The sequence below is a fragment of the Pezoporus flaviventris genome, unplaced genomic scaffold, assembly GCF_033815535.1.
Source record: "Pezoporus flaviventris isolate CSIRO_AGI_PZ_B2104156 unplaced genomic scaffold, CSIRO_AGI_Pfla_v1 ptg000013l, whole genome shotgun sequence".
NCBI lineage: Eukaryota > Metazoa > Chordata > Aves > Psittaciformes > Psittacidae > Pezoporus > Pezoporus flaviventris.
This window is the reverse complement of record NW_026892561.1, coordinates 19,787,497-19,803,885: the sequence shown is the minus strand read 5'-3', so window position 1 is coordinate 19,803,885 and position 16,389 is coordinate 19,787,497. Positions and strand designations below refer to the sequence as shown.

At 39.3% G+C, this 16,389-nt stretch overlaps 1 protein-coding gene across 2 annotated transcripts in view; it reads right to left on the bottom strand.

Annotated features, from left to right (window-relative positions):
* COP1 (COP1 E3 ubiquitin ligase) overlaps positions 1–16,389 on the bottom strand; it is a 135,694-nt gene that overhangs the window by 90,447 nt on the left and 28,858 nt on the right. For both annotated transcript variants that reach the window (XM_061452048.1, XM_061452049.1), the window contains exons 9-11: positions 11,979–12,036; positions 8,853–8,967; positions 5,150–5,285 (exon numbers count right to left, since the gene is read on the bottom strand). In XM_061452048.1, the coding sequence (XP_061308032.1) occupies positions 5,150–5,285; positions 8,853–8,967; positions 11,979–12,036 (309 nt within the window). The remainder of the gene's footprint in view (positions 1–5,149; positions 5,286–8,852; positions 8,968–11,978; positions 12,037–16,389) is intronic.

The following is a 16,389-nucleotide window of genomic DNA, read 5'->3' as shown; positions in this document are numbered from 1 at the left end:
TGCAAGTACCATTCATTAACTTATCAATTTTGAGCTACTTAAGTTTGACCCCTAAAAGTGAAAGCTTATATTGATGGAAGAACACATGCCTCTCTCTGCAGTGTCACTGCACTCACCAGGCTTACTTTTCAGGTGAAGACTAGAGATACGAGCAGATACACTCTTGTCTGGTTTCATAGCTGCTTTTGGTACTAGCAGCCCATCTGAGGGCTATGTTACATAGTTTAGATTGTCTCTGAAATGAGATCTGTATGACCCTTCGGCTGGGTACCAGTCACATTTAGCTTCTGCTCAAGGGGATCTAGACCACAGCTATGTACTAGGAAATGTATGGGTTCTGCACTACAGAGAAAAAGAAGAGAAAGTAAGGGAAAGGCTCTGTACTTTGCTGTCACTAAACAAAACCTTATTTTAGCCCCAGCCCCCTTCTGGTCTATGGATCAAACATTAGACAAAATAAGGCAAGAACCACACGAGAAACACAAGCTTCAAGTAGGTTCAGGGTATTATATTTCAAGCTTCATCAGCCACTCTGCAGTTCAAGTCTCTTTATCCAAGCATTTCTCTTTTCCTTCCAGTTGTGGGAACAGTCTAAATAAGGCAGATCCATCCACAGTTTTGAGCTGCCACTTGTAAATAAGAGTCCATTTACAGAATGATTCATTTAATAGGCTATATGAAAAATTCAGCCCTTCTCATCTCTCATCTTCAAGGAACAGTGTGAGACATAATCCTACAAAGGATAAATCCACTTACATTTCTTTCATTTCTCTTTACCACAGAGATAGAAGCACTGCTGGTCACAAACGTAATAAAATGGCTCATCTAACCCTAGCTAGCCCAGGACATTAAAAATAAGATAGAACATCTCAATAAATACATGGAAAACATACTCCTAATGGATAGTTTTCCTTTTAAGCTCACCTTTGAAGAAAGGGTTTCAGGTCATGTTACTGAAAGGTTAACACAAAAACACAGCCTTGAAACCGACAATTGTACTGTTTGAATGTTAAGAGAAACCTGTACACATCTTGTTCATTACTTAGAGGCAACGGAGTAACAAGCAAGCAATAGGGGAGGGGAGAAATAATGGACTCAAGATTCAACAGATGATTTGAGTAAGGTTTCAACAGTCAAACCCCAAGCTGTTTCTTTCCCTCTCTCTAATCACTACGCTTCTAAATAGCTGTCTTTTGGATAGTTAGCTACCCAAAACCCTTCAGATGTCATTTTGAGACCTTTCAGAAAAACGTTAAGCTCGCTTAAAACAATCTGAAGCCCGAGCACATGACAAAACACCGCACCAATTGCCTCCAAGCATCAGGGCAAAGAAACAGACAAATGTATCCATGTTTCCACCAGACCTGGGAACCTCTCAGCAGGAGAACCAGCTTTCCTTTAGCCAGGTTTCAGACAGACATCTTGCTGTAGCCTGTTTCTTGGATTTTTCCGTTCTTTTAAGATGAGAGACTGACACATTATTCTCCAAAGGCCTCTGACAGTGCAAAAGCAATTTTCTACATAAATCATTGTAATGCTAACACTGCAGTTTACAGACTCATCTTTAAAAGAAAGCCTTTACATTTACTACCACAGCAAGCAGAGAAAAGTTAAGCTCTGACAACCGCTCTGCGGGGGGATAATAAATGGAAAATTTATTCCTTGGTCAATTCTAACAAAAAAAAAACAAGCCCCAAAACAAAACCAAAACCAAACAAAACCAAACAACACCAAAAAAAACTCAAACCTTAATATACTTGTGAAAACCATGCAAATACTTTGTACTTAAGAGAACCGAGTGCATAACTCCCAACATTTAGTATACTGAGTTACGTGTACATTCATATCGCAGATGTACTGAAAGTCCCCCAATGTTAAAGCAAAACTGAGCAATTTGCAATGCCTTGAACATGTTTTCACTGAGCATTCTTCTCTGCTAATCTTTTTCTCAAAGCAAATCTGGGAAGAAATAAAGTACTGAGGGGTCCAAGTTCTGCTTGGGGGCACATTTCTAAGCAATGTAGGGAAGATCTCCCTCACTGGGCTTACGACCATACTGCCTGCACCTTTCTGTGTAAACCCGTAAACCCGCGATAGAAATCGCACAGCTTTGGGCACCGGCCCCGCATCGGTCCCCGATCCCCGCCCGCAGCCCTCCACTGCCGGCACGGCAGCGGACGGCTGCCATCGTGCGGACGCTATACGGCCGCCGGAGCGCCGCCAGCCCAGCAAGGCGAGCCCCTGCCAGGCTGGGGAAACCGGGAACTGGGGGTCAGGGCATGGGCTTATCCTCCCTTCCTCCCAAAGGGTGACTGCAGATTTCTCAAGTGAGTATTCCATTAGAGTTTTTATAGTAACAGAGCATGCATAGTATCGTTTGCGGTCTTCTTATTAGTCCTCAAGTCCAGACATTCATAAATAATATGCTTGTGGCAAGGCACTTAGGAGAGCAGTGCTGCTGCTCAGTTTCAGGTTTTCTCTGGCCTGCTTATATAGTCTTTAATTACACTCCATCCTGTTACCATAAACCCAGTTTTATTTCTCTTCTAAATAAATTTCAGGGTTTTGAAGATAAGGAATAGTAGATCTTTTGGAGTCCAGTGTGTGAGCTCCATGTAGGATAAAAGGAATGCAAACCGAATAGTCTTGTATTTAGTCCATTTGTAACAACAGGGTTGTTTTGTTTTGGTGGGTTTGGTGTGGGTTTTTTTTTTGTTTGTTTGGTTTTTTGTTGTTGTTTTTTTTTTTTGGGGGGGTGGTTTTTTTTGTTTGTTTTGGTTTTTCAACAAAAATAAGTACAAGGAAGTCTAACTTCCTGCCAATTCTACTTTTATTCTTAGGTATACTTAAAAACCCTTTAGAGTACTTTCCAAAAAGTATGAGGATTCCTTACTTAACTTTACATTTGCTTTGCATTTAAATTGAGTTTGTCTCAATAGCAACAGCTAAACAGCAAGACTTACTTTTTTTGTCATTTCACCAGCATTTCCTACAGCATGTCTAGGAACACCTTTAGAAATCAGTGCAGCAGACCAAGTAATCAATAAAACTTTTCACAGCTTTTAAAAAAATGAAAATAAAGCTTTTAAAGCACCCCAATAATTAATTTGGCCCACCCAGAGGTACTTAAAGCTGCTCTTTTATTATCTTAAGATGCCATCACCAAGACATACACCTCATTTAGCTTCATAGAATTTCCTTCTGAACTTGAGCCTATTAATTTGGATAAATAACAGTGATGAACAGAGAAGTATGCTAGCCAACACAATGTATGTAAACTCTTGACTAACAAATTCAGACTTCAAGAGAACTGTTTGGATAGCCAGAAGCTAATAGGAGCAGCAGCACATTCAGCTTTACCTGTTCATCAAGGACATGCTCAGATATGAACAGTCTTACTCAGCCCACATACTAAAACCCTTAAAAATTTCTTAAATGCTTTTAAGAATAAAAAGTATGAGCAGGGGAGAACATTTAGTGGTAAGCAGAATTATCTTTCAGTTAAAACTGCAGATTCTAGAATTGGCTTGGATGGAGGCCCCATTATCTTCACTTTATAAACAGTAACACATACTTCTCAAACATATATTTCACCAAGAATTATAATGCCTTCAAAACAGGAGTGAGATTTACTGCCCTTCCAGCACTTTCTAACCAAATACCAGAAAAATGCTGCTTTTGCAGAATGTCAAGGAGAAGAAAGGGCAAAGGAGCAAAATCCAACCTGTGCTGAAGTTGGTAGCTGAGAAAGTTTGTCTATGTTGCAGTGAGATTCCCATCTGCATTTCATTGCAGCTAGTGTGAACCCAATCAGAGCAGGTTAAATATACGTCAGATCAGTGATTATTGTGTTCTGACCTCTGTGGCTAAGTCAGACATTATACATTCCTGCTATGTATTGCAGTAGTTAGGCAATCAATGTGGTTTTAAAAGTATGTATTCTGTGCTACACATGCCTCCATTTCTTCACATAGAGCAAATTTCTCAGGGTACGTCAACAAATATTCAAGCTGTTCTGTTACTGTCTGAATGGTCCCTTCGTAAGGCCTTAGATCAAGATTCAAAACCCAAGTTCAATTCATTGTGTCACTTTAATGTTTCTTTCAAGACATGAAGCATGGCCACTTTGGATCTGCTGCTCCCCTTGAATATACATACAATATAGAGATACTACTTTTCTCCCTCAGAAGGTTGCATTTATATTTGTGAAACATGCCTGTAAGAAGCTAACAGAGCCTGCGCATATGCCTTGCTGAAAAGATTTACCAGTTAACATATTGCATCATTTTTTCCACCACAACCACCTCCAAACAAGCTACCACAGACTAATTAAGTGCCCCAGGGTGTGTTTCCACAGCTGCTGAAACCAGTTTAAGGTTAGGGTTGTTGACAGGTCCCATGTGATCTCTTAAGCCTGATCTCTAAGGAAGCTGGTTCATGGAGCTAAACAAGAAGAAACTAATTCTATTGCAAGACAGTCGATAGCATTTCACCCATTAAGTGTCTAAACTGGTCCACAGGAAGCTCAGATGAGCTTCAGCAGCAGCACACAGGACATGACCACCCAGTAAGGCAAGGGATATATAGCTGTTGTTGGCAAAAACTGAGCTGTCACACTGGCTCTACCACAATCATCCCCCCACTAGTATTTAGCACTGTAAACATAGCTTCTAATGCTCAGAAGTCTAAGAATAGCAATTAAAAACTGCTGAATTTTTTAGTATTTGCCATTACGATTGGATCTACCAACAATATTTAAAAATACCACAGAACCTTAAAACTACCGACACCAAGCAAGACTGACGCATCCTAAACTGCTAGAACTGCATCACAACACAACTATACTAACATACAGAGGACTGTCCATACAATACACTTTGTGCTTTATTACAACAGCTGGAGATACTAAATGGCACCTCAAAGGTTCTGAATTCAGCCTTGATCAACACCAATGGGAATAAAAGGTACTACAACTGTACTTGAGTGCCTTCACAGATCAAAGGTAATCAATAAATCTGCAAAAATGCTTTTGGGAAACAAAGTGTTATGTATGTACACACCATAACTTGTTGAATACAGGTTATTAACTCAGCCTCAGGGCAGCCTGTATCAGCATGACACACACCATCAGAGCCACATTGTATCTTACCTGGATACTATGCTAGAACCATTGTAGAGGTCACTGGCATAAGACAGTGTGGCCAGAGGTCGGACAGAGTTGTAGCGCGTGAACTTGGAGAGACACTCCTGAAACTCATCCAGCTGGCTTGTGGTTCTGCTGTCATCTAGGGACAAGCAGCAGCATCAGGGAGGACAGAAACAAAGAAGATAAACTCAGCAGCAAACAAACAAAAAAAAAAGAAAATAAATCAAGATGTAGTCTTCACGTGACACTATCTCTACTTGTTGACTGCGGTCAAAACCATGTTTGCTCTCACCTTTAGCATTCCCTGAAGGCAGCATGATTTTTCAGAGCACAAATTAAAGTCTTCCTACTGCAATGTTGGGTGAACTTACTGTGCTGAGAATCCACCTAGAGATTACAAATGCAGCTTTCCTGGTAAGCTCATTTATTTTATTCAAATTCAGAGCCCATGAGCCACAAAGCTATTAACAGGAAAAAAATCTTTACGCATATCAAAATACACTATGTGTATATAAAACATGTCTAATTTTTTATGGAGGTGAAAATATATTCCTTTCCCTATACTTCTGTTACAATATGCCTACATTTGATGTCAGTTACATTCAAAATACTTTTACTAAAACATATTTCTCTTGTTACTCCAAAAGCAACAGAGCTAAGGGATTTGTTTCTGGTCTGGAGAAAGAAGACAAGCATGAAACTAGAAGACTCTCTTTACTGTAAATTTTGTGAAAATTATGACCTTCAGCAGACAAGGTGAAACTGAGCCAGCTTGAATAGTGATAAATATTCTGCGGGAAACTGAATAGCTTACTACAAAAGTTAAAACTAAATTGCAGTGTAGATAAAGTCATTCCTTGTTTTCCTCAGAAGTCCCAACTTTTCTCAGTATAAACAGAATTTAATGGTTTATTTAAACCATTTTAAAATTATTATAGTGACGCCACATGGGGAAGTCAGGGATCCCAAGATCACGGATCTGAAGTCAAGCATTGGGTAGAGCCTTCAGGCTTCGTAATAACCCCCAGAACTTGCAGCAATGTTCCCTGTCCTCCTCTAATGCTCCCACCCTCACTTCATCGTTTTTGCACCAGTGAAATGTACGGAAAACTGCAGTTATTGCTGTTCTCCCAGCACTAACACAGAGGACCTTGGTTTACAGGTAGTGCACACCTCATCTCCTCTTAAACTACAGCATCCACTGCAGCAGCATAGAAACCACACATACAACTCACACAGCTGAGATAAAATTCCACCCACCAGGTAAGTTATTCTTAATCCACTTCCTTATTAGCAGCATAAGGAAATGACAAAAAATTCCCCTATTATAAAGTTTTGGAAATACAGAGGCAAAAAAAATGAAGAAGTTGATCTATAAAGGCAAAATAGATCTGTGATTTCTTGTGGAAAAACAGAATAATCACTTTTTGCACCCTGGTAATTCCTTCCCATGAGAAATCATGTGTCTCTACACTTGTAAGGCACTCTGAAGTGTCCCTTTTATGCTACTTAATGTTTGCTCGTACAAAGGAGCAGTGAAGGCCAGTAATTAGCACGTTTAAGGGTAAAGACGTATGTTACCCTTGTTAGACATATCAAAAGGGGCAAAATGAACAAAGTGCTACTCAAAATGAGAATCATCAGCACCTGACCACTACAGGAAACAGCTCAAAAAAAAAAAGCACACCAGTCAATGTTTTTCAAAGATGGTTTTCTCTTTCAACACCATGATAGCAACAAATAACTGCTACTCCTTCATTTCCCCATTTCGGGATCAAGCACACAGTCCTCCTATTATTTATTCTATATCTGTGCCTGAAAAACAATGTTATTTCTCAAGGCATTTTCCTGTCAAAGTGCAAGGCCATTTCATAACTAAAGAATTATATTTTGTCTCCATTCCCTACTAGAACAGTCATAGGAACTTCATGTGAAAAGCTTTAAATCAACATCAAATCCTATTTAAATTAAATTTAAAATGTGTCAAAAAGTAGGAATGACTTAAGAGAAGAAAGCTTAATCAAGTATCACAGGTTATCCCTGATTTAGGAAATAACCTGCATTTGCAAATCCTCTGCTCTTGGTGCAGCTGACACATATGAATACACAAAAACAGTTTCACTGCATTTATATTTACAGTTCCAATTATGAAGAGAGATGTCTTTTACAAGGGAATGCTGGGAAGAACCCCATTTGTTATCCTTGCTTAATAAGTATTATTTTAACATAAACAATTATGCATCACCAAAATAGCACAGCATGAAAACATCTCAGTATAAAGTACTGTATTCTATAAAGCATTTGCTGGCACTTCAAAGGAAGCTGGCTGGTCACATCCAACCAGCTTCTCCAATCTTGGAGCTACTGCAGCACCCTCCCAACATGCTGCATTCCTTCTTAAAATCATTATAATGTGCATGATGAGAACTGAGCCAGTCAGTGCTCTGAAGCAGGTAGTAGATGCAGACATATCTAAAAGCAAGCTCCCCTAAAACACACTGCAGCCTTTAAGGCCAACTTTTTTTATAATAATAATAAAAAAATCATCCCCCCCCCCCCCCAAAATTTAAAAAAACAAAAACAAAGCCAAACAAGACTCACATGAAAACCCAAGGCTCACTTTTATTTATTTATTTTAAAGTGAATAAAACAAGCTAAATTTATAGAGAAAAAAATAAAATAAAATCAGGGAATTCTACCCTAGCTCTCTCACTGTTCTATGTGTCCTGGAAGGTTGATCCTTGGCTTGCAAGGCTAGAAGCACAGATACTCTACTGCAGCAAAATCTGCCTGATTCCCCCTTGTCCCTGCTGGGTTTCTTCCACCCACTGAGGGCTGGCTGCTCTTTGCTCCTCGCTCTCCACATTGGCTGGAACTCCATGCTGCAAATATCCTGCCTGTCACAGCCCTTTGCCTAAAGCTTTTTTCCCCAAAGCTCATTTCTTCCCCACAGGGGCCACAGAGCAACCCTCCTCACCCTCAAGAGATATATTAATTTGACCCAGTTGTTTCTTAAGAAAATCCTGCCATGTAATTAAGAACCATCCATCCACTAGGTAACAATGACTCTAGCTGCTGTCACACTGTTACTCAATTATGAATGAGACAAACCAGGCAATTGTGAAAACAACTTCTAATTCCACAAAACAAGCCTTAAATCTAAGGTGTGTCCCATGGGACCACAATGCTACTGCACACTCAGCTTTTATATTCCAAGTCATTTGTTAACCAGGACTCAATCTAGACAACATAGAGAACAACCTTCAAGTGTCCTTTGGCATGCTAAATACAGGATAATGTACCAATTTATGTTCGTATCTCTGTATTATTCCAATAGCAATGTTTTTTAACTGCTGTGTTTACACCACAATAGAAAGACAAACCCAACCACTGCTTTCAAACATTTGCATCCTCAGAATGAGCATCAATGAAACAGTTTCTTGTGGGTTATGCCCTCCACAGTACAGGAGGTCAAAGCAAAACATGTCCCTCTGAAGTGACAGGATTAAATTTTCTAAATTTAGCAACTTCAAAGATGGGTTAAGAGAAGCAAGACTGGATGATTTGAGTAACACATAAATATGCATAGCAACATTCCCATGCATACAAGAGAAAGCTGCTCTTTCAAAAGCAAGTCTTTTCTGAGGACTGGGTACTGTAAGGGGTAACTGATGTCAGAAGTCGAACACATGCAAGAGGAACTCACCTGAGACACGTGTCATCCTGGTGGAAAAATAGCACTGCTCTAGGTCCTCAAAATGAGCTGTGAGACGCTTGCGCCGCGAGGCTAGGGTGCTGTTATACCATGGCTGCTTTTTGGTCTGAATGGAGGAGAGAGAACACTTCAGAAAGGTAAAGCCAGGCCTAGGTTTCATTTCACTAGATTTTACTAAATTATAAGCAATTTATACATTATACGTGAAGGGTCAGAAGTGTAAAATGACAATAAATTAAGATCTTGCCATATCAACAGTTATTCTTACGGTCCTATGTTGCACCCTTTAACTTGACAAACAAGAGCTGCTTTTAGACAGTTCTTGTTTCTTGAACTTTTGCAAATTTACTGCTTCTGGCCTTACATGCAAGACACAGCAGCAACGCCTGGGGAGTCACATCTTGCGTTTATACAATTAGACATCAGAAGCCAAAGATACCAGGCTTTCAGCTTCATAAATCAGACTGTACAACAAATACTGCCTAGGTCCCTATCAGACAGCTCATTAAAAAGAGATTTTTTTTTTAAACAGCTACTGAATTCTTCCAAAGCAACTCAGAACTCTCCACATAAAGCTAAGCCAATAAGGATAGAAGCAGAAGACACCATGAAGTTCAAAGGCTAATTGAAAAGAAGTCCATGAAACTTATCTGTAAAGCCATTTTCCAACCTACTCCAGCAGTGAGAGGTAGAAATAAAGGACTGAAACTACAAGCAAACCAGAAAATAGAGTACTTCTTGTTTTAATCACTAGTAAGGAAAAGAAACAAATTCCTCTATTACAAGAATGATGAGGAGTACCTTACTTTATATTTAAGAAGCATCACATATTGCACGCTCAAAGCTAATGAGGAAATTTTGAAAGATTAAGGAGATGGTGGTTTTCAAATGGATAACAGCCCTGACCACATATAAGGCCTGTAATGCCACTCAGTGGCATAATCAAAATCTGTGTACACTCCCCCTCAATCCACACAGGAGAACAGACTGCCCTCACTACAGCCACCAAGCAATTCAACAAGAACAAACTAAGCTTACAGCCCTCTCAAATTCTGCTTATACCTTTACAAACAGTATCTAACATTTTAGGGGAAAAAACAAACCCCAGGCAATGAAACCTGCAGATGCCGCTTCCTGCATGAGGCCCTTGGCTATACACTGACATCATGACTTACACTTGCACATTGACAGCACCTATGGTCTATGCAGCATGCTTCATCTCAAAACCAATTCCAATTTCAACACAGAACTAGAATGCTGGACATCAACACCTTTTAACCACAATGTTCTAAAATTTCACTGCTTTAAGAAATGCTTAAATGAACACTTTTATAGCACCTTCCTATTAATTTTTGTACCAGCCTACAAAGGGTCCAGCATCTCTCATCACATCAGGAGTGATTAGGGTTCAAGACAACTTTGAGCATCCCTTGCAGTCACTTCAGTCTCAAGACAAGCCACCTGCAACATGATGAGCAATATGACCCAAGCTTGAGTCTGATCAGCAGATATACCCAATCCACATCAAGATGGAATCAATCATGGTAAGTATTTGCCTGCTGTGTGATTACCTGCTGGGTCTCCAGAGAAAGATACCCCCTGTCTCAAGCTGGCACATGGCAATCCAGCTGTGCTAGGAATCAGTCTGCAATAGCCCATTGTCATCATATTCTCCGCAGCTAAGCATTTTAAACTGCTCACGTTTTATCAAAACATACATTCAGTTTCTATGGCTCCTGCTCCCTTGCTACTTGTTAAGCAATGCTGGGAAACAGGAAGGGAAAAAAAAAAAAAAGGAAAAGAGAGAAAACATACCCAAGCAGTTTTTATTCAACTGCTAAAATGACTACGGTTGTCCTAGTTGAGGACATTAGTTCAGACTGCTCTGTTATCCAGACTGATTTTACTGTCTGAACTTTATCAGGTGCTCTAAAGAGTTCAACAACAACTGAATGACCAGAAAGTCTAGACTGATTGTTTTGTGTGCCTACCAGCAGCACAGCTATGTTACTAATTTTGTCTTTGAAACGGAAAGGTACAAGAAAAATAGTGTCACTGGAAAACAAACACCCTGTACCATATCAGAGTCCTGAACATAAAATCTCCACCCACATTTTACCTGCCCTCTGAAGGTTTTGTTCAAGCAAAAACCTCCCAAGACCACAGCAGCAGGAACAAGCACTTTCCCCACAGACTAGTAGATATAATTTTCTAATTACCAATTAGTTACACAGCTGCAAACACCAAAACCTACATGCACACATATATGCATATCAGCCCAAAATTCAGGCGTTTCTTTCTTTACAACAGCTACTCCATCAAATAAGACCCAAAACTATTTCTACATGTTAATTTACCCTTTCGACTGCCTTTAAATTTACTAATTTGATACTGCTGTGTGCCATGGATGGTCCACCACCACCAGAGAGCACCAAAAGCACCAGCTGGCACATAACCAACAGTGCAGGCGTCCAAATCAAAACTGTTTAATCTTTTTGAAACTGAGCTGTATATCAGTGACATCTTCCCAGCCCGGATGAATCACTCTGAGCTTCAAAACTACAGCAGTGCTGTTTGGTATTCGGCAGGCTCTGCGATCAGTTGGTTTGGAGGCTGCCTGCCAGACAGCTTCACTGTATATACAACTTTTTACCTTCTATGTGAATTCATAATAGTTTGTAAAGCCCTAGTGAGGACAAACTACAAAATGAGTGCATATTTGGAGAATGAGGGTTTCTTTTTTTTTGAAGTTCAAGTTGGATCCAAAGCTATTTAACTCAGTGCAAAGAGTCAGGGATTTACCTTCCTTCCCAAAAGCTGCCCACTTGGGAAAACAGCTGGAGAAAAAAAAGTTAGAAGGAAAAAAATCCCCTCTTCCAGCTTTGGGAATAAAGTTGGATGTCGGAATATATTACAACAGATTTCTTCGATGGCATCACAGTGTAGACATAATCATGCACAGTCATTCCTTCAGCTGTAGTCTGGGCTTCAGTTTGCCCAATATAACCAGTTAAAAGCCTTTGCAAGAGCTGAGTTGACCAGTACCCTGCAGATTTGCGCCTAACCTCCACGTTCACTCTCTCAGCCCCCTGTGCACAGACACATATATTACCTTACCTGAGAACTGCCACTGAAGCCTGGAGGCTGGCTATACTCCGTGGAGTCAATAATACTACTGCAAAACCAAAAGAAATAGTCTGTTTAAATCACTGTACAACCATCCTTTATATTTTTTAAACCTGTTTTCTATTTCCCCTTTACATCCTGCAGCATACTTGCCTTTGAAAACCATTTTACAGACAGGGAACTCAAGGTTACTTTTTTGTTTGGGGGTTTGGGAGAGATATTTTAATTCAGGAATCTCCTAGAGCAGGATGCTGCCACACACAGTTATGTGTAGTGCAATCTAATAATTCCTAAATAGGATGCAAAAGCATATCTTTTGTATTAAATATGCTGGATAAGACATTCTGAAAAATAACATATTACCATTGCTTTTCAGTTCCTTTAAAAAAGTTTAATGCCATGGCATATGAAACAGCACTGTGAAAAGCTAGAGGAAGCATCTTAAAACAGGCACTAGTATTCCAGACATCTCTGAAGACACACAAAGGACACAAGTAATGAAATACAGAAATTAACTAAAGAAATACAGACAGCCAGGATTTCCTTTATTAGAAAATTCTACACCATATAGAGGTACATAGTGTCTATAATGACACGACACACCCTAAATCACTGTGTCTCAAAACATAGCACATGTATGCAATTCAAGAGATTTAACTTTAAAAACTGCAAAAGGATCTACTGCTACAAGCAGAAGACAAGTGGTTCGGTATTCTTGCATATATGTGCAAAATATTTAGCTCTCACAATAAGACTCCAGAGCCAGATTACGCACCCTTATCAATCAAATTTAATATACTTTTAGGACAAATGAAGGTTAGTACACAAGAACACCACTTTATTATTTATGCAGAACACATTACAAACATCACCATGATTTATTTCTAAAAATCTTTGTAACTTACTTGCTACTTCTGTGTTGTTTGGCTTGGACAGGAAGAAACTATTTGGGTTTGTTCTCAGTCTTACTTATGAGATAACCTTAGATTTAAGCATTGCTTGGGAAAGCTGAAGGTTTCCTTAAAAAGCTGGTAGAACACTGCTACAGGTCCTGGTTTTGTAAAAGATAATTGTACCTACTGATGTTTAGTTAACTGCTACCAGAACTGATGCTTACACCTGACATTCTTGGTCATGAAACACATGGTTTGACTGAAATGCTGGTCAGAGCACCTGTAAATCTAGAAGGATGAAAAAATGTTACTACCACTGAAATATTTCCCTGAGCATTTTAAAGCTCCCCTGAAAGTGGAGGGAAGTAGAAACAGAAGATGAGAGATTATTTTTAAAATCTCATTAGTGGTTAACTTGTAGGATGTGATTGATAGAGCTTCTGTTACAGGCAAGACAAAAGCTGCAAATCGAGAAAATCTGAGGAATAAAAATCATTATTTGCTGCGAGCTACTGCAAGGGAGAAAACAGCAGAGCTGTTTCAGGCATGGCCAGGGACAATGAACTTTAATTTAGAATGTGGCCACAAGAAATAATGAAACACATACAGCGGATCCTGCTAGGAACAGCATGAATAACATGCTCAGCTGGAAAGCAATGAAAAAGTACTCTACTTCAAGACAGGTACAGTGGCAATTAACAGCAAAACACACAAACTTATAGCGTGCGGTCTCATTTTGCTGCAGGTTCTCTGGTGATGTAAAGCCTTTGAGAATGCAGACATGGCCTCCCTAACCAGAATACAAATTCAAAGTAATTTCTGTGAGGTGACAGTAGCCGAGTTGACTGCCACATGCATGAATGTTTTCCCTTTTAAAAACAGGCAGCAAATAATCAGAAAATTACAAAAGTGCCCTCTAAATTCTTTGTAAAAAGCTGCAATATTAGGTTCAATTGGAAATTCAGCTACATTAACACGACATTTAAAAATCTTCAACAATACAGCAACCTGCAGACTATAAACCTCATTGGTTGTACCCTTACAGGGCTGGGCGGTAGTAATAATAATAAATGAAGGGGAAGGAGATCAGGATTTCGATAACTGAATTAGAGTTACCAAGCAACTAATTCTTACATCAGAATCTTTCCCCAGAAACTCCTATTACAGTGACAGTTCATTATTGCTGTTACTCCTGCACATCTGCTCACCAAGAAGTTGCTTATTTGTATCTCCTGCTTGCGCTACTTACTGGTAGCAAAAATAGCACATGCGCCTGTTCAGAAAAAGCCTACACAGAACTATTTGTTCTTTTCCCTTACTCTTCCCCTCTTGTTCTCTATTAGCATACAAACCCAGCAAACTGCAACACTGTAAACAAATGCTGTGCTATTACCCAATGCAATATTTCACCATACCCTGTACAAGTATAACAGAAAACACGTGTCTCTTGAAGCCAAGAATGTATTGAACATGATAGGCATGCTTGTTTTTCTTCTAAAGAACTTCTGAAGGAAGATGGGGGAGATACAGCGATTTCACATTTTGAAGATGTTAAGAGTATGTGTGGGGAAATGCTACAAACAATGAAAAGAAACAGAATTAATGAAGCAAGCCTGTGATTTAGAGGAAGTAGATGAATAAGGGCAAGTCACCAGAGACCAGATAAAACTGAATTCCAAAGAAATCTATTTTCCTGAACTTTCAAAGGCTAAAGAGATTTTCTTCATCTCAGCACAGGTCTGTGATAACCTTTTGCTATAAGACACATAAGTAAAATTTTATACAATTTTATTTAACTAGCAGGGTGTTATAACAAGTTATATTCTGATTTAAACATACCATTTTAATTCACTGACAAATAAAATGGTCTCTGCAAGTTTAGTAACATTTTAACATGGAAGTAAAACCTGACAAAACTATATCTGTATTTCATTCTTAGCAGTTCACTGCATTTCTGAAGTGCACTTTGGAGATTAAATATTACAGCAGAGCTGAAAAAAAATCTGCATATTTTAAAGCTCCTCTTCACTGTTTTGCAGCATTCTTTCCAAGGAGGAATCAAAGTCGCAATTTTTGATACACTCTCCAAAACTTAATGTTGAAAAGAAAATGAATTTCACGGGGTAGACCCTTCTGGAGGGGTTTTCTGGTAATTCAAAGCAATGCAATTACTTGAATTACACAAAAATCCTGCCAGGATAAGGCAAGCGAAAGAAGTAAGAGTCCAGTAACAACTGACGCCTGTTCAAACACTTCCTTCACATAATTTTATCTTTAAGCACTTAAGACTACTTCTCAATGCAGGAATGGCACTTGGAAACAGAAAAGGGGTCTTTCTCAAGCCAAGAGAAAAAGGGAACCCCTGGAAAATCCCTAAATATCCTACTATATCACACCCCTGGCATGTTGTACCAGAGGAAAACCCCAGAAGTTCAAGACCTAGCTGAGATGGAGCCAGACAAGTGTTAAGATGATCAGGCAGGAAATAGAGCCTACGGTCCTTGCACCTGCCATGGTCTAACTCGCCACTATCTCCCAGCAGACCTCAAACAAATCACAAATCCAAAAGACAAAATATTTTGGACACTATGTTACACCTTCAAAATCCAGAACTGAGAATATTTCATGTCCAAGGGTTAATGAAACAGGCATAAAGTAACAAGAAATCCTCAGTAGACTGAAAACAGTGTAGGTTTTGCACAGATTTGTTTCTCCCAACTCTTTCACCAAAATTCTTGGGCCTAAAGCATTACTCCAGCCAATAAAGTTCTTGGGGAGCTTGTTTGTTAGTTTGGCCCAAGTAATAGAGATACCTTTCTACTCATAAATACAATCTTCTGTTAAAAAAAAAAAAAGAAAAGGAAAAAGGAAAGGTTTCTAGGCCTGAAGGTGTTTAACATGTAACAAATTCAGCCCAACCAGCACTCAAGCTTTCTCCAAGCACCAGTACCATGAAGCAAACAACAAGCAATCTATTTAATAGCCAATAACCAGGAAACTAATAGAACCTGACAAGAAACTCAGTTTCACAAAATTGCTTCTTGGCAAGACAGCAATAACCCACACCAAAAAACACACCTGCACCCAAAAAAATTAAACAGTGAATTGCTGAATAACAAACACTATTCCTGTCCTTTCCCTCAGGGCTGTATTTCTTTCTTCACAGAAATACGAGAGATTGCAGTCTTGGTGTTCAGAAATAGCATCTTGTGAGAAATCCCAGCCAGTATTGCTAGGCTCCTTACCAAAGTATCTAAATCTCTGTAGTGGAAGAAATCTGACCATTTTCTCTTACTTTTGGGCTATCAGGTTAGAGCTGCTAACTGCAGAGAAGGTAACAGTATAATTTTGTCACAGAAGTCAACAGCTTAGAGAACTCTACTAAGAGGCAGGAAAGAAGATCACTTAATAATACAACTTAACCCTGTGAAAATTAAGACCTTTCCTAGGCTGAGAACTGCGTAATGTTCAGAAAAGGTAGCATGTATTTAACAGTAACATTTCTTCCC